Raw genomic sequence first — 23,135 nt, forward strand, 5'->3', positions numbered from 1 at the left:
TTTGTCGTATCATATGCATAAAAAAGCAGTGAGGGTATTCTAGATTGAGAGGGGAAAGGTCTGAATTCAAGCACTGGCTGTTTCATTTGCTAATAGTGTGAAATGGGGCATACTACTTAACTTCTCTGATGTTATCCATAACATAGGGATAACAGTATTTTCCTTTTTGGAGTTACTAGGAGGATCTAATGAGATAACTTAAGTAAAAAGTGTCATGAACATGACATCTGTTATCATTATCATTATTCCAGGTCAGTGCACTAGCATTTATTAAGCACCTGTTGGACCATAATGAGACTGGCTGCCTTGGGGTTCTCCAGTCTATGGCCACTGAATAGAATACAATTCACTGGCCTGTAAGGGGACTGGTACATGCTCTTGTGTGCAAGGCACTCTACTAAATGCTAGGTATACAAAAATGAAAAGATGAAACAGTCCTTGCCTTCAAGGAGCTTACATTCGAGTGGAGGTGGGGGGTGGGGAGTGTTCAATACAAAAGTATGGCTTAAAATAGTGTCAGGAATGATAACACTCTGAATGAGTCAAATGGGTTGTCCAAAATTCTATGCAAAGTCCAAGTGGAATAGGGATTCTCTACTAATGATGGGATTCTCTAGATGTTCTTATTTGTGGATAATATAGTGTGAATTGTATTAAGGCCTGGAATACTAAGGGGTCTCCCAAATGAAATCAGTGGCATTCAAAAGAGTTAGTTTAGCCAGCCACCATGGAAAGACAAAATGGATGAGAAATACACATTGCTTAGAAATGATACATAATTGGATCAGTAGTCTATTGGTTTAGTCTATGAATATATGCATATAAAAATTTTTGGACAGGTGCTGCAAATGGATAAAAAAGTCCAAAATTAAATAAAAGTAAAAATTTAGAACAAATCACATTTGGGCAGTTACTTTCAATGATCCATGTGGACATACTCATTAGATTGGCAAAGTTGGCTTGTGGGAAAACAGATACCTTACATGTTATACACTGTCCACTCCAGCCATTCTGGAAAGCAAAGTGGAATTATGCCTCAAAAGCTATTAAACTGAATTATCTCTTAATTAAGTAAGAGTACTACCAAGTCTATACCCCTCAAGGGACAAAGAAAGAGGAAGGTCTCAGACACATAACACTTACTAGCTGTGTGACCTTGGGCAAGTCACTTAACCTTATTGCCTAGCAAAAAAAAAAAAAGAGGAAAAGGATTTATATACACAAAAAATTCTTATAGCAGCTCTTTTCATGGTGGTAAAGAATTAAAAACTGAGAGTGCTCATCAACTGGGGAATAACTGAACAAATTATGGTAGATGAATATGATGGAATACTATTGTGCCATAAGAAATGGTGAAAGGGATGGTTTCAGAAAAATCTGTGAAGACTTTTATGAACTGCTGCAAAGTGAAGTGAGAAGAACTAGGAGAACAGTTTATATGATAACAACAGTATTGTAAAGATAAACATCTTTGAAAAAAATTAGTAATTCCGATCAGCACAATGAACAGATCCAAAAGACTCATGATAAAACATACTATCCACCTCCAGATAGAAAAGAGATGGACTCAGAGTACAGATTGAAGGATATTTTCTTTTGTTTCTTTTCTATCCTTTTCTTTTAGAGATGGGGAGGGAATTTGTTTTGCATGTCTATACATATTTGCAATGGCTTTTGTTCTTGCCTTCTCCATGAGTGGGGGAGGTGGAGGTGGGAGTGAGAGAATTTGAAACCGAAAATGAAATAAAATAATATTGAATTTTTTAAAAATTATCAACGTGGAGTGGTGCAAAGAGTATTGAATTTGGAGTCAGAAAACCTGGGGTAAAATCCTGTCTTTGCTGCTTTCTTCCTGCTTTCTTTCCTGCCAACTTAACTTCTTTCAGACAGAGTTTCCTCATCTGTAAAATGAAGAGGATGGACTAAATGATCTCCAAAGTTTCTTTTTGTTCAAAATCTTAAGCTGCTTGCTGCCACCACAACTCATATTTTTGCCCCTGGGGATTTTTATGAGTGTGAATCATGGAATATCATGATCTCAGAAGAATCAAATCAAGCCAGTGTTAGAAACTCCAAACAAGAATGGGTTCTCAGCAGCATCCTATTTGTAAGAAATTGAAAAGACAGTTTATGGGAAATATCTATGACATAACATTGACTCCTCCTTGCAATGTCAGGCAAAGGTACGTCTCCCAAAACCTTTTTGCCCTGTTTATCCCCCAGAAGGCACCAGATCCAATACTGTATGAAATCCAACCTAGTATTTACAACTATGAGAGTCATAGTGTCCAGACTGAGAAAGGTAACAATCTCAACTGTTTTCAGGTCTAATCAGACCATAACTGAGATATTATGTTTATGAAGAATCAGATACCACATTTTATTACAGAAATTCACATTATAGATACCACATTTTAGGAAGGGCAGTGAAAAACTGGAACAAGTCCAACAGAGGGCAATCAGGAACCAAGAAGACCATGCCTCATGATGATAAGTTGAAGGAGATGGGGTTGGTTAGGTTGTAGAAGAGAAGGCTCTGGTTGAATATTTGTTTTCAAGTATTTGAAAAATGTCATATAGAAGAGAAATTAGTCTTGTTCTGCTTGGACCTAGAGGGTAAAACTAGGAAAAGTGAACGAAACTTGTATTGAGACAGATTTTGAAAGTGGAAACTGGAGGACCATTTGTCTGGGGTGCTATAAAGGAAATGTATGCCTGGGCATGGTATCTTTGAATCAAAGGGGGCTTACAATAGGTCATGGAGTCCATCCCTCTCTCTTTCATTGGATGACTAAGGACAAAGGCTCCACTCCCTTGGTGGGTTCCAGACATGTCCTCTGTTTCTAGTCTATTGGGAGGAAAAGCAAGAGTGGTTGCTTCTAATTGTCTAGGTGGTTCTAATTATCTAGATCCCATTTGGTAACTTCTTTTTCTCCTTGGTCTGTAATTCAGTTTGAATACACTAAACAGTGACTGGACCTGAGCCTGAGCTCAGAGAAGCATTGAGGCAGAAGAGCTTATCCTACCACATCTGCTAGTCTCAATAGTCAACTCCATTCTTCTCAAGTGTAAACTCAGTTTAACTCCCTCTCTCCTGGTCATGGTTTCAAATCATGGAACATAGTGATTGCTGAAGAACTAAAACCTATAAATCACTCAAAGAGCAACAGAAAGATGCAAGGTGGGCACAAATAATATCAAACATATGCCTAACTATGATTTTGTGTGTGAGAAGTTAGGAGCTTTTATTAGCAGAAAAGGAAATGCACCAGTTTTATGGCAATAATAAGACAACAGATAGAAAACTTCAGTGATACATTGGTATTGCCATGATTCTAGCAGAATTGAAGCCCTTTTAGTATTTGGTAAATTGAAGATTTGTAGTAAAGCTTGGAAAATGGTTTAGGATGAAGGCATAGAAAGATTTTAACCTGGATCTTTGATGGATAGAGTAATGCACACCTCAAAACTACATAGTGCCTAAAAGTCTGCACCACATTTTTCTCACAACCCTGTGAGGTAGGTATTACAAATATTATTTTCCCCACTTAAATATAGGCATAGAGAGATGACACAGCTAGCAGATCATGGAGACAGGAGCCAAAGCCAGGTTTCTTGTGATTCCCAGCCCAGCACTCTTTCTACCCTACCCTCCTGCCTCCAGATCATTCTCAGCATTCTAAGTACACTCAACACTCCAAATTTGACGTGGCATCTGCTCTGTCCCCTACAGCAATGGCAGAAAGTGCTAGTTAGTGGTGGTGGGAAACTGCTTTCTTTTTCTTCTTCTTGGAGCTAGGGTAACAGACGGCATTGATTGGGTAATTACACCAAGCAATACCATTGCCAGTTTAATGACCAGTTTGCTAACTGGGAAATTGTAACAATTTACCAGGAATATGTGCTAAGCTCCCTGGCAGCTGGTGATTAACCAAATAATCACACACTGGGACAGGGGCTCCCAAGGCGTGATCTATCCACTAAGAAGCAAGTGGAAAAAATGGAATTACATCATTTTCTTGATGTAAGTGCCAGCACTTCTATTTGCATTAACTTTATTTATTACACAAATAAGACATTTACAAAGCACACAACATTAAAAGTATGTAACAAAACAGACATTGGTTTTACAAAAAAGTGCTTACAATTTTTTTAAATTTTTTATGTTTTTGTTTTTCTTTCATCTTCCCTTTTGTTTTGTATTTAAATAAATATGAGTTTTGACTGCCTGCTGTGTCCAAGGCTGCTCTAACCATAGTAGTGGACATCTGTTGGATCTGCAGCATGCTGGGACCGCATGAGCCACTTTAGGGATACAACTCTGGGGCAAAGTCTTAAGTAGAACTTGTGTCTGTGGTGACTCCTGTACATGGTTCACCCATTGATCTCCCCTGCAAGTTGGGATTGGAGGTTTTAACCATAATGAACAAAAAAAATCACTAGAAAGATTTTGGTAAGCAATTTCTGAATCCACTCCCTTCTTTGAGATCTGGGACCAGCTGTTAAGGTTAAATACTGTTTATGATTCAGAGATCTTCTGATGGGTTCCCCCTCCTCTGCCCTGAGTGTTTCAGAAAATCATTGCCACTTAGAGCTGGGAAGGGCCTTAGAACATAGAATATTAGAGAGGGACCTTAGAATATAGAAGTTTAGATATGGAAGGGATCTTAGAATATAGAATGTTAGAACATGGAACATAGACTATTACAGCTGAAAGGGACTGTAGAATATAGAATGTTAAAAACAGAACATAGAATGTTGGAGTTAAAAGGAACCTTAGGTGGAAAGGATCTTAAGAGGTCATACAACTTGACCATTTTAATTTTGCAAACTAGGAAGTGGAGGCCCAGAGAGGGGAGGGGACTTGTCCAAGGTCTCCAAACTCTGTAGAGGACCCTTTCTGCCCCACCAAATTTTGTCATAGTTTGCCCTTGCTGTTTCTGTAAATAGCACTCAAGCACACTTTAATCATGCATCATGAAAGACTCTTGCCTTCTGTGGTTCATTCTAACATATGTGCAGTAAACACAGTTAACTGTGATGGAAGCTAAATGGAATGACCTGAGATAAAGTTTGATTAGTGGTGACTGCAAATGAGAAATCAGTCAGATGATTTTTGGAGTATTTAGATACTTAGCAGAATGAAAGAAAGTCATAATCTTGGCACAATAAGGTATTTTTCTATGTGCATAATCACTGTTGTTTTAAAGTCACGTAGATGCTGGACTTGGAGTGAAAATCTGGGGCTTAATGGATGCGAAACTTCCTAGAGAAAGAGTTTTTTACTTCTCCCCGGAGGAATAGGCTCTGGAGGAGGCATGGGGCAAAGCAGTAGGTCTCTCTGGCGATATGTGCAGAGACTATCCCTGAGGCAGATGCCAAAAGCCTCAGAGCCCTGGGTGATCACAATATTCGGACTGCTTCAGTGACTTTCTCACTTGGGAGCAGCTTGCCATTTAATGAGCTGGTCTTGCTTTGTGCTACAAAGCCTACCTGCTTCTCCCAGAGGGGGCAAACTGGTGAGAACCTCAAAGAACAGGTAATGCCCAGTGTGGAAGGTCAGCCACTGTTTCAAGGAGTCTCCTTCCTCAATCTTCGTCCGAACTCCTTCTTACCCTTTCGCTGGTTTCATTAGTCATGAGATAAAACAACTGCCTAGATGAAGAGGGGATAGGGGTACAAGTAGATTCTTGTTGTCCTACTTAAATAGCCTGAGTATCTTCCAGAGCCTAGCTGAAGAGTAAATCTAACACTGCCTTCACTCCTTAACAGAGGAGAATCATTGACACGCTGTTCCATTGTTAGTTTGTATGGGGCTGTCTCTAGAACACAAAGGTGCTATGATCCTAACACATTATCTCCTTATCTTTCTAACAGAAAGCTCCCAGTTCAAGTTTAGAATGAGACCCATCATCAGATATTCACTTTGTCCTGCCATTAGCTCTTTTCTTTAGGACCCTTACACTATGGCATTTTGGGGGGAAGAGAGCTGACCTTGGCCATTCATGCCCATCAGATTCAGTCCCTCTCTGAAATGCCTGGGGCTCTGGCCTGCTAACGGTTCAACCTCTAAATTGGCTGAATTTCACAGTGTTGCCCTTATCCTGCTACTGCAGGTCTTCTGTGCTGGCTCCATACAAAAAACTTATTTAGAGGTGTTTGCCCCCTACTATATCCATCTGCTGAAAGAGTTAAAGATGCATTCATTCTGATAAAATAACATTTTTGCTCTATATTCTGTATACAAGTTGTATAACCTGAAAGACTAATAATTTTTTCCCCTCTCAATTTCCATCTTGTTTCTATTTATTTTCTTTAAAAAATGAGTTCCTAGGGGCAGCTAGGTGGCACAGTGGATAAAGCTCTGACCTTGGAGTCAGGAGGACCTGAGTTCAAATCTGGACTCAGACACATGACAAGTACTAGCTGTGTGACCCTGGGTAAGTCACTTAACCCCAATTGCCTCACCAAAAAAAAAAAAATGAGTTCCCTTTCACTGAAGGTATTCAAGCAGAGGCTGAAGGGCCACTTGGCAGGAAAAGGATGCATGCTTTTGATGGGGATTGGATGAGATGACCCCTAAGATCTCTTCCAACTTAGAGATTCTAAGATTCTGTGATTTACATCAATAACTTGGTCCCTAGGATGAGATTGGAGTGAATGGTTAGGTTTCTCTGCTTGGTTTGCCAAGTTTTTCTTCCCTAGCTAGGCTTTGCAGTAAGCTGGAGAAAAGAGGAACAACTACATTCTGAAAACTGGCAGCTGGATATATATCCACTGACTTAAAGGTTCAAAGACTCCCATAGACATCATGCCCAGTATGGAACCACCTTTTCTTCTGACTGGGTAAGCTCTTCATCTGCATGCTATGTGGCTCTCAGAGCTGGTGAGTCTCACTTTGTTCTCTGAATTAACTTGACACAACCAGACAGATGGAAATGATAAAATTAGAACACAGTTTTCTTTTGGGAATTTCCCACAAAAAACTGTATAGTTTCTCAAACAAAAGCAACTGAGTGGATAACATTTGGGGTTGTCAACTATTCAGAATTCATAGATGGTCTCAAGGAAATGGATAACAAAGGCCAATATTAAAAAAAATTAAATTGGATATTGTTACTGTCCTGACAATTTAATTCTTTCTTAATTCTAATTCATTCAAGTTGAAAATTATTCCAGTTTCAATAAAAATAAAAGTTTTTTCACCCTGTTTCCAAATATGGGGGAGCTTTGCCTTCCAAGAAGTGGCCTCAACAGTGTTCCCAGTAGCTCTGGGGATCCATGCTGGCTGGCCTTGGTCTGCACAACCCCGGGCCTGCTTTCAGCAGGAGGGGAAGAAAGGCCCCGGTGGCTGAGTGGGAACCTGGAACTGGCTGGTGGTTCATGGGAATGAATGGAAAGGCTGAGGCAGAAACCACTAGTCATAGGGGGCAGACACACAGAATGTCAGTGACCGAGGGGCAGCTGTGGAATCACCATAGACAGATGTGGAAGAGTCTGCGTAGTCAGTACTGAAAAAGGATGACCTGTTGGGAGGAGAAAGTAGACAAGGAAGGTTAGACAAAGACATTAAAGCTTCCCACCCATCGTTCTGACAGTCATTGCCCTTTAAAGTCATGCTCTATGACTGGCTTCTGGCTCCCTAAAAGAACTAGTGACTCACTCTTGTTGCTACTGCCAGTAAAATGTTTTTCCTTCACTGAAATAATTGAGAACAAAACTTTATTTAAAAAATGTATCTGACATGGGACTTTCCTTTTATACTGAATAATGTTCACACCCATAGACCCAGAGGCAGGCAGTATGGTATATGACAGAATGAAGGATGGTATTGGGTGAAGAGAATAATGATGATGAAAATAGTTGACATTTATAAGGTACCTGAAGATTAAGTGCTTTGACATTCATTACCTCACATGATTCTCATAATAACTCAGTGCTGTAGAAAATTCAAATATTATTCCTTCCATTTTATAGGTGAGGAAACTGAGGCTTAAGAATCTGAGTGACTTTCCCAAGGTTACTCAGCTAATAAGTGGGAGATCTGACCAAATTAGACTCAGCAACTCTCCCTTTCAACCCACCAAAGAGAAATTGACTTCCCCAAAAATAGGAATTAAGTCTTCTCTGAGCTAACTAGCAAAGTCCTGTGTTCTGGGAATCCATCCACAACAGGCATCTATGATCACTAATAATCTCTCAGAGAAGACTGCATCGTGAACTCACTAACTCCATTTGGTCTGCTCAGAGCACTTGAGTTGAAAGACCCAAGACTGGGAGCCAGAAGATCTAGGTTTGAGTCTCATCTCTGCTACTTTCTATGTGACCTTAGGCACTGATGTCACTTCTATTTCTTACTTTCCTCATCCATCAGAGAGAGATAATAACTACTTGCACTATTTATTTCACACAGTGGTTTTATTTATTTCACATATATCATGTATATGAAAAGTATCTGTAACCATAAAGTACCATATACATGTAAGTTATTATTATTTACCTAATCCCATCTCCTGGCTGTTCAGTCCTGCCTGCTCTCTTTGCCTTATTATCCATTTGGTGCTAGAGCATTTTGATGGCTCTTAACTAATGACAAGAGACTCCAGTCCCCTGATTGGAGGAGGCTTCCCTTTCCTCTCAGTCAGGGAAAACAATGTCTGGAAGTGACCATAGGCAGGAAAGGCTTCAAGTAACCAAGTCCATTTCATGTCTTGGTCCCTTTGGTTTGATCTAGACAGAGTGAGAGAAGTGACAAAGTGCTCCATCCTACCTACACCTCACACAGGCAGAGGAGGAGAAGAAAGGAGTAGGGAAAGAGATTTAGTGGATGGTTGATCATTGAAGGGTTGCACTGAGATGGAATCAAGAACAAAGAACGTTAGACCACAGAACATAAAACATTACCCCTGGAAAAGATGTTAAAACACAAAACATTATGTTAGAGGTGGAAAGGATCTTAGAAATGAGGTGACAGTTCATCATAACTGTAAAGGACCATAGAGATTTTCTAGTTCAACCTCCCTTATTTTACATATCAAAAAACTATGGCCCAGAAGAGTGATTTGGCCAAATTAACACAGTAAGTCAGTAGCAGATCCAGAGCTGGTATCCGTTCAATGAATGTTTCTACTGATTTATATTACTTATTGAAAAATGAAATAATACAAGGTGAGTGTTAGAGAGGACTGTGATAGAAGTAGCTAGATGTATACCTTTTGTTTTGGAGATAAGTAGCCCTTGAAGTGAGCTTAGAACCTAACAAGGTGAGATTTGAATACATCTTCCCAAACTGCCCCCTCTCCTTAGGTTTTCCTCCTACTCCCAACATCATGTTATGAAATGCTCTCTAAGTTAATAATCCCCAGCCAGAGGCATCACCCCCAAAACCTATGTCACTCACCAGACCATTAGATTGCAAACCAAAGTTATTGTGAATCCTATTAACATGGACCAAAAGATAGGGAGGGACTACTCTCTCTATCCAGAAGAAGAGGGAGTATTCCAGGGGACTCTTCAGTTTTCAGGCACAGTATTTATTTACTAGGTCTTCTGGAAAGAGAGGAGTTGCTGGGGAGTATTCACCACTAAGTGAGTGGTTTTCTGTCTCTCCCTACCACCAAGAGTAGACAACTAACTCCACTACATAGAGAAGGAAGGCATAGCCAAGCTATGAGTGAAAATGAGACTGCTATAGAAGCAAGCACAGACAGAATAGCTCTTTTCCAAAAGTTTATACTTTTTTCCCTGGGAGCATTCCAAATCTAAGTCAGAGACATTCTGAAGGTTACATTAAAAGAAGAAAAAATTTTTTTTATATTAAGAGCCTCGTTTATAGAATTGGGAGCAGATACAAAGAAAGAACAAGTTTAGAAAACTTTGAAGTCAGCCAACTAGGTGGAAATGCATACTAAGTAATTAACTACTGCTGAGGAAATAACTATAATTCATGCACTGGAGTTTTACAGACTGCAGTCTAGGGGTAGAGAAGAAGACTTACATTGACAACAGAAGCCTCAGAGATGGTAAGTCATCATCAGAGTGACATCTGTCAACTCTTACAGTCAGGACCACACAATCTAGCTCTGTCTTACTTTAGGGAACTGTTTCATGTGTTAATTTTATCTTCCTATTTAGATTGTTAACTCCTCTAGGACAGGTTATTAGATCTTTTGTGTCTTCCCCTATACTAGTGTCTATCACACAGTAAGAGCTCAAACAGACTTTCTGTTAACTGGGTGGCCAGACTGAAGGTCTCCCTCACCTTTCCCTAGAGTGGAATTTTATGCACAGGGAAAGATGCAAGTGATGGAAGGGAAGAGGCCTTATCAATGAGGATGATAGCTTCACCCTAACCTTAAAAATAAAGAACAATGGCACAACTCACTAAAATTTTCACTTGAAGACAGAAAGCCTAAAGCACTGTGCAAGATAAGAGCTAAACTTTCATAAGAACTGGGAATATAAGAAGACAAGATAATAAAATAATAATAATAAACAAAAGCAAAATGGGGATGTTACAGATGAATAAATAAACTTGGAGACTTTTACCTCTAACTTGCTGAATTTGCTAAAGGTCACACAGCTAGTCAAAGTGTAATTTTTGCTACTACATCACAGCAACACTGAGGGAATCCTTAGGCTGAGAGACAAGGGGTAGCTCCTTTCCTAAGTTTGGGACTGGAAATGTTAGAGAGAGAATCCTATTCAGGTAGATTACATCAGATAACCTCTTTGACGCCTTCCAGCTGTGAGATTCAAAGATCATTGTCACTGAGACCTGACATGGTAAGATCATGAACCTTTACTACTTATTTCACTATCTCAAGGACCCAGGGTCTCTTCAATGTGAATACTGAGAATATCATAAGATTTAGATTGGGAAGAGACCTCAGATGTGATCGAATCCAACTTCCTCTCATTATAAATGAGAAAAAGGAAGCCCAGAGAAGTAACTTGCTCTAGGTTTATATGATGACTACGTGGCAGAACCAGATTTGAACCCAGGTCTTGTAACTCCAAATACAGCAGTCTTTCCACTACAACATCTTGCCTCCCTACGCCATGCTGTTTTCTTCTATGGAAATGGAAATCCCTTGCACAGATAAATTCATTACCTGGTGCCAACGTCCTATTGATGTGATTCCAGTGTGGGTAGGTTGTCCTTGCACAACAATTGGCGCTAGGCTTCTATTCGAAGCCTTTCCCGTTTGTTAGGAACCCCCCCCACCGTCCTTGTACTTCCTAGCAGAGCTGTGAAAAAGCTACAGTCACTCCCACACCACAGTGAAACATTGGGGAAGGACCTCAGTGGAAATCAGCAATGATGATGACAATAAAAACAATTATATCCTTGCCTGGACTGGATTCATACCTTAAAACTAGGATGTTTGTCATATCTTGGAATAAATTCCCACCCCCACCAAGAGCACTTCTGAATACCTATGATCATGGAATCATAGAAGCTTAGAGTTGGAAGGGACCTCCAAGGTCACGATGTCACTAGGAGATTTCTAGTCTAACAATAGGTTATTACCATGTGGAATGAAAGCTGCTTTATTCTATATTCTTTCAACTATAAGCCTCTATTAACCATCACTTCTACAATGATAATTGATGTGCACAACAATGACCCGGAGACCCTGCCAGATCATGAAGTGCTTTCTAAATCATCTAAGAAAGATTAAATTATGTTCAGTATAGTTCTGATGTTAAGCATATTTTGTTTTATTCTAATAATCTGAAAATTGGTAATTCATGTATGGCATATATAATAATTCTCTATCAGTATAGCTGGTGAATAAAAGTGGCCCATTCTTTAATTATATTGGATAATGGAGAGATAACCTCGGGTAACTCTCTGAGCCTCAGTTTTTTCATCAATTAAATGGGAATATAATATATATGTATGTATGTGTGTGTGTGTATATATATATATATATATATATATATATATAGGATATAATAATACTTACCTCATAGAGTGGTTGTGGGGAAAGTGATTTGTAAACCTTAAAGTGGTTACAGAAATGGGAGTTATTATTTCTTAACTAATTTCTCAACTGTCAAATTACAGTGTGCTAAAAATTGATTTACCAAGCAATAAAAATTAAAATGATAATGCCACAATGAATTGGGATAAATCCAGGTCTTTGTAATAAGAAATGGCAGCATATAGAATAGACTCTGGAGTTACTCCAGTATGGATGATAGCTATGTTGTAGTCTGTGACTTCTTGAAGTAAGAATTTATAGGAGTGAGAACCAGAGAGTGACAGGATGGATAAATGGACACTGCACTACACATAGACACAGGCAGACAGACCACTGGCTTCTGAGGAAGAGAAGCTTCAACAGTGTATCACTGATAGGCCCCAGACCCTTAAGATGGACAAAAGACCTGGGGTGGATGGAGGTGAACACATTTGTAAAAGCCCCATAGCTCTAGTGCCAACAGAGCTCCACCTCAGTGGCATGCATGTAGGGGTGCCTATTGGGAGGAATATATTATAGTACCAGGGGGCACTTAATTTACCTTCTCACCCCTATTAGAGAGTGGTCCATCCATGTCGGCTTTGAGGTGAACTGGTGGGGCAGTGTAAGGAAGCCGACAGTGCACCTGCCCACATTGTACCTGACCTGTAAACAAGAAGATGGCTTCAGCCTCTGGGGCTCTCTATGCCAGAGATTATCCTATAGCATGACCTGAGGGTTGAGGACCCAGACAGAAATGTCACAAATACTGACTCTGTCATAGAACCCTCAAGTGAAGTGATTAAGTCCATCCCCCATATTTCAGACTAGATTGGATGTTGGCTCATGGGGACTATGTTAATCAGTCCATAAATTTTAGTATTTATTGAGCACCTACTGTATTCAAGGCCCCATGCTAGGACCTCTATCCCATCCATAAAGATCCCTACCATCTTCCATACTCCATTCCAGCAACTAAAAACCATCACTGTTAGAAACATTCTTAATCTAAAGTAAGTTCCTTTTGGTTAAGCCCTTTTCCCACTCTCTCCACTGAAAAGGGAAATGTATGGTTCCCATCTATGCATAATCCTTCACAGACCTAAAGGGTCAAATACCCTACCACCACCATTGCCCCAGTCCCTTTTTTTTTCCAGACTCAAACACTGTTAGGGTAGGATTCCTTTCATGTTAGTGTGGATAAGGGAAATGAGCCTGGTAGGCCATTCAAAACCAACCCTAGCATTAGCCATATGGGAGGGATGGTCTTGATTTGGCCTAAATGAGTGTGAAGAAATGTGGCTATGAGTGAATCAGTGCCTTTCACCAAGAAGAAGATATGGGTGGGAGAAGAGTGCACATGCACTTATACAACTGGCCCAGAAGTATTTTGATTTTTGAGAGGAATTATGGTTGCTGTGGGTGTAGTTTTGCCAGTAACCCCATGACTGATGTTTTCTGACCAACTGTTTGCTTCTTTCATTGGGAAAAAAAAAGACTGCAAGATGTTATACAAGGTTTGTCTGTGAGCCTGGGCTAGAGATACTTCTTCCAAAATCAGAGTTCTCTCAGGGAGGTCCATTGTTTTCCTCAAATAGCCTCACCCAACTCTTTAGTCCTAAAGCAGGGTAGATCAGTCACCCACTGCTCAAGGTCAGGGAAACCTAAAGTATTAAATTTCTAAGATTCTGTAATTTGAAAATTCTGATTCTATGATTCTAAAATATGATCCTAAGAGTCTTTGGCCCCTATGTTTCCAGGATTCTGAGATTCTAAGATTCCATGTTCAAGTCCTACCAATTTTTAGGTTCTGTGGTTCCAAGCTTCTAACTTGTTCTTTGATTTCAGGTTTGTAGGACTCTAAACTTCTATGATTCAAAGATTCTAAAATTTTGATATTTTTAGAGTCTATTATTTTTTTTTTGGCTAGGCAATGGGGTTGTGATTTGCCCAGGATCACATAGCTAGTAAGAGAAGTAAGTGTCAAGTGTCTGAGGCTGAATTTGAACTCAGGTCCTCCTGATTCCAGGGCCAGTGCTCTATCTACTGTGCCACCTAGCTGCCCCTAGAGTCTAATATTCCTAAGATTTTAAGCTTCCAAGGTTACAAATTTCTAAGGCTCTATGACTCTTTTAAGATTCTGTGGTTCTAGATAGGGAATGATGTTAAATTCATGGATCCCATTATCTTAGTTAATTTTAAAACAAACACATCTCCAGGAAGAGAGAGGTATCATATTTTTATATCCTTACCTCTGTAGTTACTTTGCCTATTTTTTTAAATTTCATTTTTTCCATATATGTCATTTCCCCTTGAGGCTCAGGTCTGTTTTATTTTTGGCTTTATATCTCCAGAGGCTAGCATAGTAACTGGAACAGAGTAAATGTTTAATGAATACTGGTTGAATGAATTAACGAAAGAATTCTAGATAGACTACTTGGTCAGAATTTGGGTCTATGCCCAGAGAGAGCACCATCATGAATAAAGGTGTTCTTGCAGTAGAGAACAGCTGAGGAAATGGGATAAGACTTGAGATCCATCTTTGAGATTCCGTGTCTTAGTACACATCTTCAAGGTAGGTGGAGCACAGATAGGATTCGATCTCCCAGACTGAAGGAAGTTGCCCTCTCCTGCAAGGCAATGAATACTGTACTCTGGCAGATAAGTCTTGGCATGGCCCCTGGTGATCCAGCAGGCCAAGTCTATACTAAACAAAGCAGGGAAGCAAAAGTCAGACCCATCATCCTCACTGCTATGGATAGATAGCCTTTTTCCTTCCAGAGCATATAGACATCTCAATACCCAGTCTGCAGAACAGCTGAAATATGCTACCCCTTTCCTCAAAAGAAGCACTTTTAATGGACGCTGTTGTTCTGAAAGTATGGCTGGACCTACTTGGTCTACACTGACCTCAAGGTGAGATTCATTTCCAAAGCTTTGGAATCCTTCCCATCTTGTTCCACTTCTAATGTAAAAATCCATTCAACAAGACATACAGATAGAGCTTCAGTACAGATAGTGTCAAATTATCTGGATACTGAGGATGATATATAGATGCACTTCGAAAATTAATCACTTTAGGAAAAAGAGTTCCTCATACCAAGCAAATTTTTGTCTGGCTTCCAAAGAATAACTAGCCAAATGAGAATAATATTGAAGAGTCCTGGATTTAGAGTTGTAGAACCTGGGTACCAACCCTAACTCTTCTCCTAGTGTGACCATGGGCAAGTCACTTGAGCTTTTTGAGACCCCAGTTTCCTTATATGTAAGATAAAGGGGTTTTATTGAATCATCTCTGAAGGTCCCTTTCAAGTTCTAAATCCTATGAAATAGAGGATCCTAGGGAGAGGGTCTTGCTGTATATCTTAGGGAAAATCCTGTCATTATTAGTGGGGGCCTGAGACTCTCACAGGACCTGGGAGAGGGCTCCCATGTGTCCACCCAGAAATTGAGGCGGGTGTAGGATGGGGAGCTGAGGGACAATTCCAGAAGTGTGTGTAGATAGAGTAGGAGTTAGGTGCCTGCAATGTGTGTGGCCTGTGAAGAAGAGGCTGAGGAAAGACTAGCCCAGCATCCAAAGGGTATTCTGGGGCCCAGAATTTTGCAGCTATTTCTTACAAAGTCCACTTTAAGCCGGTGAAAGAATGAATGAGTATATTTCATAGCATTTAGAGCCAGAATGGGCTTTAGAGATCATCTAATCCAATGATCTTATCATATGGATGAGGAAACTAACATCCTGTGAAGTCAGTGGCTTGTCCAAGACCCGCAGCTGGGTTAATAACCAGTGTTCTGACTCCACATTCAGTGTTTTGCACCCTTGATATGTGTGGGGCCTAGAACACTGGCAATGATGGCAGCCAAGGCAGGAAGCATCCCCAGGCAGGTGCTTCGTCACCCGGCCTGAGCAGCTAATGTAGTTGTGAAGGTCCTAGTAAAGGCAGAGTTTGTTAGTCAAGGTTTCTTCCACAACCACAGGGTCTCTCTCATACTGCCCTCAGAAGTGAGAGCAAGAAACTGACTGAGAAAGAGCCAGAATAGCAGAAAACATGTTCTAGATTAGGAGATCCCAGGGGCAGCTAGGTGGCACAATGGATAAAGCTCCAGCCTTGGAGTCAGGAGGGCCTGAGTTCAAATCCGACCTCAGACCAAACACTTGACACTTACTAGCTGTGTGACCCTGGGCAAGTCACTTAACCCCAATTGCCTTAAAAAAAAAAAGATAGATTAGGAGATCCCTGTACACCATCCTAACAGAACAGAAGATAGTTGTTGTTGCTCCATTCCTCAATGAGAACATCCAGATCCTGTGCTCCCCCTGGGCCAGAAGGGAGTAGAAAAAAAACAAAACAAAACAGAAGGTGGTAGGTAGAACAGAGCCTACAAAAATCTCATAGGATCATGATATTCAAAGCTGAAAGAGACTTTAGGGGTTATCTAATCCAACACATTCATTTTACAATTGAGGAAAAGGAGATAGACAAAGCTGAAGTGATCTGTGTGAGGTAGAAGAATTAGGACTCATAAGGGATTACAATTATTCTAAATGGCTCCATACAGTAGAGCCAAGAGGAAAATGACCAAGCTGTAGATCCTTATTGGAATGGAATCTCCAATGATGGAAGTGTAGTAGGTAATGAGTTCCGGGCCACTGGAGATCTTCAGACACTGGATGATCTTATCAAGGAGGCCAAAGGGGCAATTTTTATTTCTGATAAGGACTGGACTAGATGCCCTTTGTAGTCACTCCCAGCTGTGAGATTCTGTTATTTTCAAACAGAAAAGACGAGCACTTCATGGGAACTCTAGCCAAACTCAGGAGAGAAACACTTTCTTCCCCAAGGACAGAGAAAAGAAACCCAGGATGGCGTTAAGAGGGGGACAGGATGCAAGCAAACCATTTTCATGCTTTTCTAGGTCAGGTCTAACGGGGGTTGGGGGCGGTGTAAGGGTAGAAGGAGTGCTGTTTCTGATCCTTACAGTGGGACTATCCCTTTCCCTTCTCCCTAGCCAAATGTCAGGCCTGGCCTGGCCCTCATTTCTTTTCTGCCAGCTTCATCTGTTCCGACCTAACCCTGAAGTCAACAGAACCAAAACAGCAAGCCATTTTTTCCCAGGAATCTGGGAACATCCTTTTTTCCCAGCTTGGCAGGCCCCAGGCTCAGATGCTTTGTATATCTCTCCCCTCCCCTGGACCCTAAGGGCTGTGGTCACTTACTTTCTATATATCCGTGAAGGGTGACCATGCGGGCTCGCTCAGGGCTGCTGAAGGGGGAATAGTGGATGTCATCAGACAGGGAAGAGGAGAGACGGGACTGTGGAGCTCCAGAGGGTGGCACTGTATGCTGGGGTGTGTGTTTTTTATGGCGGGCTCGGCAGTTTTGAAACCAGACCTGAAATGATAGCCCCAACCCACCCCCAAAGAAAATCCCACACAGTTGGTCAGGTTGTTGAAGTTTGTTCTCCATCCCTCTTGATGAATGTCCCAGAAAATTACTGTCCCCCTTAGGTTCCTGCCTCCCCAACCCCACCCCCATGATGTGTTTTCTGCTGGACTGCTTAGCTTGGGAGTTGTTCCCGCCCAAAACAGCAAGGCCATCTCCAAGAGCCAAGGAATAAGTCAAAGGGCCATAAGACTAAGAGTTCGAAGGGCCCTTGGGTGACCCCTTCTGCCTTTGGGGAAGAGGGAATCTTGCTTGGAAGAAGAAGGGAATCAGACTAAAGGATGGAGAAGATGTAGAGTAGAGGCAAAAGTCTTAAAATAAGGGTATAAAGTGTCAGGGATTTTAAGTTTGACTCTTAATTGGCACAGAGCAATTTCTTAATGTTTGTGTCATGAAACTCAGTCATTTTTAACAAGAATGGAACTAAAGTCCAGGGGTTAAGTGACTTGACCAATGTCAAGTAAGCAGAAAGTAAGGAAATAGAAATGGAATTCAAATTCAAGTCTTCTGATTCTAAATCCATTGCTTTTTTCCTTTATACCATGTGTCTGAGGGATCAGGTCCAGATTCAGTTCCCACCTGCCCTCCCCCCAAAGAATTTCCCACCCCTTCATACATGGTTTCTACTCCCCCCCCCTTCCTTCTCCCCTTACAGGCTTTATTTCTCCCTGAGTAGCAGGACCAGCCCTGGCCCCACCACAATGATTTCTGTCTCTGACTCTGTCAGCCTCACCCTCTTCTCTCTCATTGTGTGTCTGCCCTCCGCCCACCTGGATAACTCGACGACTAAGGCCCGTCATGTCTGCCAGCTTCTGAAGTGTCTGTGCATCAGGATTGTTGTCCTGGGCAAACTGGGCCTGCATTACCTGGAGAACAGAGTGAGGGTATTGGGGGTGAGGAGCAGGAGGGAAGGTCAGGGAGCTGGGGGGTAGGCTCTCCCTAGCCATCCTCTTGCTCCCATCAAGATAGACCTCTAACCTGGGAGGCCCACTGCCCTGAGCCAGTACCTGCAGCTGCTCTGCTGTGAAGGATGTCCGTGCCCGCTTGGCTGGCTTTGGTTGACTGTCCTGTTCTGATGGCACGGCCCCTTCCAATGTGATTCCATTGCCTGAGAAGGAAGAAGGGATATAGATGGAATGCTGTCTCATAGATTCAGAGGACCATAGCATTTTAAGCTGTATGAGGCCTTAGACATCACTTTGCCTAATCATTTTACAGATGAACTGAGGCTTAGAAAGTTTAAGTGACTTTCCCAAGGTCACATAGGTAGTAAATGGCAAAGCTAGGGTTCTAACCTAAGTCTTTTGACTCCAAACCTGGGCCTCTTTTCCAGTATACCACAGATTGGGTACTTGCTTTCCTATAGTCTGGAGAGAAGAGTCAGACTAAAGGATGGAGAAGATTTAGAATAGAGGCAGGAGGCTTGAAATCAGGGTGTAAAGTGTCAAGGATTTAAAATTTGGCTTTTAACCTGGCCAGAGTAGCCTCTTGTGTTTGTCTCGTGTGTTATGTATATTCTCCACCATGTTTATTAAAGAAACCATATGATTCAGTGTACTCAGTAAAAGAACAAGGTTGTATTAGATGAAAGTTTGGGAAGTCCTGATGTCTCTTCCTGATGTCCCATAGGAAGGCCTATCTTCAGGGAGTTCCTAAGTTAACTCTAGGGATAGAGGTTTGACCTTTCTATTTATGGAATTCAATCAATGGAAAGATGTGTGTCTATGTATACGCATATGTATATAGGTATATATATACCTATATACGTGTACATAAAGACATCCTCTGTGCCTCCAAAGAAATAGGATGCCATGTAGTATGGTGGAAAGAGCACTGGGCTTGGAGTTAGAAAACCTGGCCACTATCTCTTCCACTTCTCCCTCTGAGTCTGTTTCCTGACCAGTAAAATGAGGAGGTTGGATTGGATGATTTTTTAAGGTAGCTTCTAACTCTAAATCTTATTGTTGAGGTTCCAGCTTGGACTTGCTACTTATGTGACCTTGGGTGAGTCTCTCCCTTTGCCTGGGTTTTGGTTTCTTCATCTGCTCAATGATGAGGTGAGCTAGATGATCTCTATGTTCTCTTCCTGCTTTAATTTCTATCATCGATGAAATGATGAGCAAAGAATCCTAGGATAGGAGACAATCGGGTTGACCTTATTTCTTTCCTGGTATGGTAGCTTTGCAAAGCCAAGTCCCTAGGCAGCCTCTAATCAGGAATAATAATAGCTAACATTTATATAGTGCTTACTATGTTCCAAGCACTGTGGGAAGTGCTTAACAATTCTAATCTCATTCAATCCGTAAAATAATCGTGAGAGAAAAATGCTATTATTATCCCCATTTTACAGTTGAGGAAACTGAGACAAACAGAGGTTAAGTGACTTGCCCAGGTCACACAGTAAGTGTCTGAAGCTGGATTTTAAATCATCTCCCAGCTAAAAGACCTGAATTCTAATCCTGACCCCACTAATAACCTGCTGTGAAACCTCAGGCAAGTTGCATCCCCTCTCTGGGCTTCAATTTCCTTATCTGTAGAATGAAGTGGACTGATTTTATACTTCTGAGGATGTACTAGCTGACTGTGGAAGGACTGTCTCCCTTGGTCCTCTTTCTCCTGCCTGAGTTCTCTAATAGAAGACATTTTTTATAAGATTGGTTTGCTGATTTCCCTGCCCCTGTACAGACTGGCTGAAGGGACAGCATGCATTGGCTTGGGACGTCTCTATTTCTCTTTGTCTCCTTTTTCTTTCTCTTTTTTTGTGTGTCCGTCTGCCTGTCTGTCTGTCTGCCTGTCTGGCTTTCTGTCCTTCTCTCTCTCCCTCCTATTCCCTCCCTTGTTGTCATTCAGGAAGCTAGGGCTGGCAAGTCTCCAAGGGGAAAGGAGCTGCTTTGTGGCAAGGCTGACCTTCCCCCGCCCTGGCTGTCCCCTTGGGGCATTTGGGCAGGGGAGCTAATGGAGAAAGCAGACACACACCATCCCCACCTTCTGAGCCCTCACTTACAGTAAGCTGGAGAACCAGGCCTGGTTTGGGGAAGGCCAGGAAGTGAAAGGTGGGACCTGGAGTGGGTGGGGAAATTATGGAAAAGGCTTGTCCCTTTGCCAGCCTTCCTATCTCCCTGACTGTGACTCATCCTACAGGATTGTCTACTGCCCTGGTCATTCATGGGCATCGGGGGATACAGTGGGAAAGGGTGGGGACTGGGCTTGAAGGTAGGGAAAGGAGGGAAAGGGAATTTCTTGCTTGCTTGCTTCCTGATCCATGCATAGAGCCACAGAAAACAGTGTCAGAACTGGAAGGTTCCTTACAATGGAGAATGTAATAACTGCAATAGGACCTAGAACATAAGATTTTATTCAGACCACAGGACATAGAATTTGAGAGCTGAAAAGAAGAGCAAAGCACAGATTGTCACAACATAAAGCCACAGAGCTAGATGAGACTGAGAGATCATAGGATCAGTAGATTTAAAAGTGGAAGGAGCTGCAATGGTAACAACGAGGTCCTGATTAGTATGCATAACAAATTCCCTGAAGTGGTTGAGTTATTTGAATTTGCACTGCATTATTTCCATTGGGCAGGGAAACAGTTATCATATTTTACATAATTACAACTTCAAAATAGTGTGAATTCAAATACATGCAGCCACTTCAAGGAATTCATTATTCGCAGTAATTGGGACCTAGTTGTATCTGGTCCAATCTCCTCATTTTACAACTGAGGAAAGCCAAGGAAGCTCCGAAAGATAGTAAGGAGGGAAATGACAGTTCTGGAGAGACAGTTTCCTCCTCTGGCCCAGGCACCACAGAAGAAGCCCTCCCTGAACAGGGTCTGTAAACCAGAGCCTGTTAAAAAAAAAAAAAAGGTGGGGCACTCTTGTGAACTTGGAGGTGAATTTAGTGATGTAATACAATACTGTCTTTGGGTGATGCAAGGGATAGGCTTCACTCTTTACAGTCTGTGCAACTTTAGTCAAGTCACTTATCCCTCCTGGGCCTCAGTTTCCTCATCTGTAAAAATGACAGGGTTATATTAGATTATCTCTAAACTAATATCCAGGTTGAAAGCCTGTGATCCTGCAGGTTAAGTGATAAAGATCACTTGGGGTATCTTCCATAAAGAAGCTCTAACTGCTCTTCCACTGTAAATAAAAATGCTTCCTATCCTTGATCTATTTTGGCTATGAGGAAGAAATAGGAACCTGGAAATAATAGCTCACCTTTCTATATTGTTTCAATGTTTATCTACCTATGAGTAAGTAATACAAGAATTATTATTTCCATTTTGCAAGTAAGGAAACTGAAGCTCAGAGACTTAACCAACATTACATAGCTAGTAAATGTTAGATCTGGAAGGGATTCAAATCCAAGACTCTCTTAACTCCAAGTCCAGCATTCTTCCCATAATACGATGCAATATGAGATAGGTTCTGGAGTGCTAAGTATCTGACCAGTGCCAGAGGTTTGAAGGTTAAGCCCAAGACTATGCTAAATCATGCATTGACCCAGATGTATATCACTTAAGAAAAGTCAGGGTTTGAAGTCACTTGAGTAGGAGCAGTTCTGGAAGTGATGACCCTCCTCTCTGTCCCCCACCCCCACCCCCCTCCCCTCCACCCCTTGGCATTTCCTTTCCCCAGAAGCAGTGGATTCAGCATCTGGATTATAGGTTCTCACATAGAGTGGTCAAGGAAATATCCATGCTGAGGACCAGTCCAGTAGGATTGAGAGTTAGATCCAGCCATCAGCCTCCTCAGAGACAATGCAGGACTCAGGCATTGTGGAAAGCAGCAGGAACAGTTATATAATTTCCATGGCAACATCAGGTACTTCAAGTCACGAGGGGTGGGGAAAGCAGCAAGGTGGGAACATAGGGTCAGACTCCCTGAGAGAGCAGTAGGGAGCCTGGTGTCTTGTAAAGTGTCAGAGTGAGAATTTGAACTTGGTCTTTTGATTCTGAGTCCTGGGCATTTCCCCCCTCCCCCAACACCATAACTCTAGTGTCTATATTTTAAGCTCTTTCTTTAACTCTTCTAGAGCTAACAACCTAATGTCAAAAGTCCTTTCTTACTCTAATATTCTGTGGACCCTTCCAGTTCTAACATGCTATGGCTCAATGTCTTTTCCAACTCTAACATGCTACATTCTAAGCTTCCTTCCTGCTCTAAACATGCTACATTCTAAGCTCTCTTCCTACTCTAACATGCCATTCTAAACTTCTTTCAAGCTCTAACATTGTGATCTAAGATCCTTTCCAGCTCTGACATATTGTTATAGGTAGGAGTAACTGCAGAGGTGGATCCTACATTGTGGAATCCTTCCCTAGAAAGGGGAGGGCACAGAAAGGGCCTGACACCCTGTCCTCCCATGTTCAGCCCATGGGCCAGTCTCCTGAGGACATCCCCAGCAGGATTTAAGAAAAGGGTAGTGCCCAAGAGGCTGAAAGAGTGTGGAGGTAGGGGATTAGGGGATGGATACCGTTCTCAGCTGCTCTCTTGAGGTTCTCGATCATAGTGTCGTAATGGATGCGGCACAACACCTTCTCCTCCACCAACCCGAACTCCTCGCCTGTGGAGAGCTGCCGCTTGCAGGAGAAGCAGGCAAAACAGGCCAGGTGGTAAGCATTGCCCCGTGCCCGTCGCACCCAGTCACTGGCAAAGATCTGGCGGCCACACCGGGCGCACTTGGTACCGAACCGGCTGGAAGAGAGAGAAGGGAAGGA

At 41.8% G+C, this 23,135-nt stretch overlaps 1 protein-coding gene across 2 annotated transcripts in view; it reads right to left on the reverse strand.

Annotated features, from left to right (window-relative positions):
* Window positions 1-6,489: 6,489 nt before the first annotated feature.
* LOC114047149 (LIM/homeobox protein Lhx6) overlaps window positions 6,490-23,135 on the reverse strand; it is a 33,676-nt gene continuing 17,030 nt past the window's right edge. The window contains exons 4-9 of one of the 2 annotated variants that reach the window (XM_027867909.1): window positions 22,892-23,112; window positions 18,421-18,521; window positions 18,184-18,279; window positions 17,188-17,362; window positions 12,532-12,635; window positions 7,422-7,526 (exon numbers count right to left, since the gene is read on the reverse strand). In XM_027867909.1, coding sequence (XP_027723710.1) covers window positions 7,506-7,526; window positions 12,532-12,635; window positions 17,188-17,362; window positions 18,184-18,279; window positions 18,421-18,521; window positions 22,892-23,112 — 718 coding nt within the window. In that variant the 3' untranslated portion in view covers window positions 7,422-7,505. Of the gene's footprint in view, window positions 7,527-12,531; window positions 12,636-17,187; window positions 17,363-18,183; window positions 18,280-18,420; window positions 18,522-22,891; window positions 23,113-23,135 lie in introns of both variants that reach the window. The other variant, XM_027867910.1, reaches the window with a different exon arrangement.

The sequence above is a fragment of the Vombatus ursinus genome, unplaced genomic scaffold (genome assembly GCF_900497805.2).
Source record: "Vombatus ursinus unplaced genomic scaffold, bare-nosed wombat genome assembly UNPS02014786.1, whole genome shotgun sequence".
NCBI lineage: Eukaryota > Metazoa > Chordata > Mammalia > Diprotodontia > Vombatidae > Vombatus > Vombatus ursinus.